The 3,603-nt window shown below is 51.4% G+C and overlaps 1 protein-coding gene across 1 annotated transcript; it reads left to right on the top strand.

Annotated features, from left to right (window-relative positions):
* The first annotated feature begins 2,060 nt into the window (after positions 1–2,060).
* Positions 2,061–2,936, top strand: LOC116547863 (cytochrome b-c1 complex subunit 1, mitochondrial-like). Its single transcript, XM_032273640.1, has 2 exons — positions 2,061–2,472; positions 2,709–2,936. Exons 1-2 carry the CDS (start codon positions 2,404–2,406, stop codon positions 2,919–2,921), a joined length of 282 nt encoding a protein of 93 aa, XP_032129531.1. The 5' UTR covers positions 2,061–2,403; the 3' UTR covers positions 2,922–2,936.
* The last annotated feature ends 667 nt before the right edge of the window (positions 2,937–3,603 follow it).

Genomic DNA, 3,603 nt, shown 5'->3' with positions numbered 1-3,603 from the left:
TTTTTTTTTTTTTTTAAACGGAGTCTTGCTCTGTTGCCCAGGCTGGAGTGCAGTGGCACAATCTCAGTTTACTGCAACTTCTTCTCCCTCCCAGGTTCAAGAGATTCTTGTGCCTCAGCCTCTTGAGTAGCTGGAATTACAGGTGCATGCCACAGTGTCCTGCTGATTTTTGTATTTGTTTTTTCTTCTTTTTTTGAGACAGAGTCTCCCTTTGTCTCCCAGGCTGGAGTGTAGTGGCGCGATCTTGGCTCATTACAACCTCTACCTCCTGGGTTCAAGTGATTCTCCTGCCTCAACCTTCCAAGTAGCTGGGATTACAGGTGCCTGCCACCATGCCTGGCTACTTTTTGTATTTTTAGCAGAGACAGCGTTTCTCCATGTTAGCCAGACTGGTCTCAAACTCCTGGCCTCAGTGATCCACCTGCCTGGGCCTCCCAAAGTGCTGTGATTACAGGCATGAGCCACCGTGCCTGGCTGATTTTTGTATTTTTCTGGAGACAAGGTTTCGGTCAGACTGGCTCGAACTTCTGACTTCAGATGATCCATCTACCTCGGTCCCCCAAAGTGCTGGGATTACAGGAGTGAGCCACCTCACCTGGCCCCAGCTAAAATCTTATTGAAGGACAGGGAACCTATAGAATATTATTAAAGGATAAAATATGAATGAATGGAAAGAACTACATTTATTGTGTAGTGTGTGGTCCAGATCTCAACTCTCAGCTGTGCCTCTTTCTGAGAGGGTCCTCAGCAGAAGGCTGGCCGCCTCACCCAGTGTTAACTATTTCCTACTCCAAAGGTCATCTGGCACCCTCCCTGTTACTACCACTCCTTTCAGAGGTAATTACCATTCTGGCTTGTGTTGCTATAGATCAATCTCACTCATTTTAAAACTTCATATAAACTGACTCATACAATATGTACTTTTTTTTGAGATGGTGTCTCCCTTTGTCTCCCAGGCTGGAGTGCAGTGGCACTCCTCGGCTCATTACAACCTCTACCTCCTGGGTTCAAGTGACTCGCCTGCCTCTACCTTCCAAGTAGCTGGGATTACAGGTGCCTGACACCATGCCTGGCTAATTTTTGTATTTTTAATAAAGATGGGGTTTCATCATGTTGGCCAGGCTGGTCTTAAACTCCTGACCTGAAGTGATCCATCCACCTTGGCCTCCCAAAGTGCTGGGATTACAGGCGTGGTGAGCCACCTCCTGGACCCCTGAAACTATTTTTCAGAAGTCACCTGTCTCAAAGTTTACAGTGTGTTCCTCCAGATTGTGTGTGTGTGTATGGTTACACACACAAGGAAAGGCATTTTTTTGTTTTGTTTTAGTTTTCTAAACAAGGAGTTATTTCATGAATTAAGTTGCTCCTTTTGGCTTACCAATATAGTTTTCTTAAACCAGGTCAACCATTTGAATCTACTTTTTTTTGGCAATGGAGTCTCGCTCTTGTTGCCCAGGCTGGAGTGCAGTGGCACGATCTCAGCTCACTGCAACCTCCACCTCCCAGGTTCAAGCGATTCTCCTGCCTCAGCCTCCCGAGCAGCTGGGATTACAAGCATGCACCACCAAGCCCCACTAATTTTTGTATTTTTAGTAGAGGCCGGGTTTCACCATGTTGGCCAGGCTGGTCACGAACTCCTGGCCTCAAGTGATCCACCTGCCTGGGCCTCCCAAAGTGTTGGGATTACAGGCGTGATCCACCGCTCCCGGCCTCTACTTCATTCTTTTAAGGAGAAAACTGGCTGGGCGCAAAACTGGCCAACATGGAGAGACCTTGTCTCTTCTAAAAATACAAACATTAGCCAGACGTAGTGATACGTGCCTGTAATCCCAGCTACTCGGAAAGCTGAGGCAGGAGAATTGCTTCAACCTGGGAGGCAGAGGTTGCAGTGAGCCGAGATCGTGCCACTGCACTCCAACTGGGCAACAGAGCGAGAACCTGTCTCAGGAAATAAAAAATAAATAAATAGAAAAAACTGACTTTCAGCACCGCCTTGCGGTCCTAGGTTAAGATTCCACGCTGGTACTTTAAGCCGTGGGGCTCAGACCTGCGGACACGCTGTGGCTGCGGCCCCGACCCGCCAGACCTCGGGAGTACGCAGCGCGGCTGGTGAGAAACACAGCGCAATCTGACTTCCACCCGCGGAAGGGGGAGATGGACTGCACAGCGGGCGGACCTGCGTGGACTAATGGACAGCAGGTGGATTGATGTGCGCAGGGACCGGCAGCAACGCGTACAAAACCAGCCAGCCAGCCAGCCAGAGCCAGGCCAGCACAGTAGACACAGCCCGCTCCCGCCAGGAGGCGGCCGAGCGCCAACTCTACGGTATTGCGCCTGCGCGTAGAACGCCAACGCGCCCACTCTACGCTTGCGCGGCAGCTTTGGGCCGACTGGAGCTGGAAAATGGCGGCGTCCGTAGTCTGCCGGGTCGCCGGCACCGGGGCACAAGTACTGCTGCGCACTAGCCGCTGGGTGAGGTGGTGAGAGCGCGGAGCTTCAGAGGATAGGGCTTCGGGAAGCGGACGGGTGCGGGCAGGTGGCAGTGGCAGGTCAAGGTGGGGAGGACGCGTGGGAAGGTCACGGCGGAGGGCAGGGAAAGGTGTGTCGCCGCTGGCCTAGGGGCGGGGACGGGGGTCTTCCTGAGGACCTGGGGGTTGAGGAGCGATTCCCCCAACCCAGTCCTCACTCGCAGCTGTTCCCTTCCACAGCCGGTCCCGCTGCGGACGCCAGCCTTGCGAAGTACGGCAACCTTCGCTCAGGCGCTCCAGTTTGTGCCGGAGACGCAGGTTAGCAAACTGGACAACGGCCTGCGTGTGGCCTCGGAGCAGTCCTCCCAGCCCACTTGCACGGTGAGTTGGGGACGCCATTGGGGAGAGGGCCTCCAGATTGGGCCTGCCGTCTTTTCCCAGGTTGGGGTGTGACCTTGGGTTCGAGTCTTCCCGTCTATGGTTTGGGTTCGGACTTGGGCTCACTCACTCCAGAATGGCCCCATTCCCGACCCCTAGCGACGCCTTGGCTTCATGGGACAATCTTCACTATAAGCCAAACGTTATTTAGCATATAATGCCCATCAGTAGGCGGTAGGCGGCCAAATTCTTCTCCAGCCTTTTGTTAAGGAGCCCATATAAAAGAAGTGATCACTTCTCCTTTTACAATGCGGAAAATGGGATTCAGAGACCTTAGGTGACTTGCAGGGGTCGACATCTGTCATCCTCACTACCCAAGGTCATAATCTCCAGCCTAGACCAGAAATGCATTTTAGGGGGAAATGCATTTGAAGAGTACAGTGAAATGTGTGATTTTCCAAAAAATACAAATTCTCAAAATTGACTCAAGGATAGAAATCTTGACTCTTAGATAGATATGTGAATAGGTGAGAAGATTCCCAATAAATAATTATCTTCTCCTTCCTTCACCCCCCAACCCCCAGCTCCAGGGCCAAATGTTTTTATTGACACATCCCAGAAACAACCTCCCGCGATGTAAGTTGTTACTAAGCATAGGAAAAGGTGACCTGCAACTTCCTTGTTACATGGCACTTGTAGTAAAGAATGCCATATTACATGGACTCTAAAATGTGCTGGATTGTAAGGAGCCCTCTGT

The sequence above is a fragment of the Sapajus apella genome, unplaced genomic scaffold, assembly GCF_009761245.1.
Source record: "Sapajus apella isolate SASKATOON/1434 unplaced genomic scaffold, GSC_monkey_1.0 scaffold5112, whole genome shotgun sequence".
Taxonomy (NCBI): Eukaryota; Metazoa; Chordata; class Mammalia; order Primates; family Cebidae; genus Sapajus; species Sapajus apella.
The sequence above is the reverse complement of the archived record's forward strand: the minus strand, read 5'-3'. Positions and strand labels throughout refer to the sequence as shown.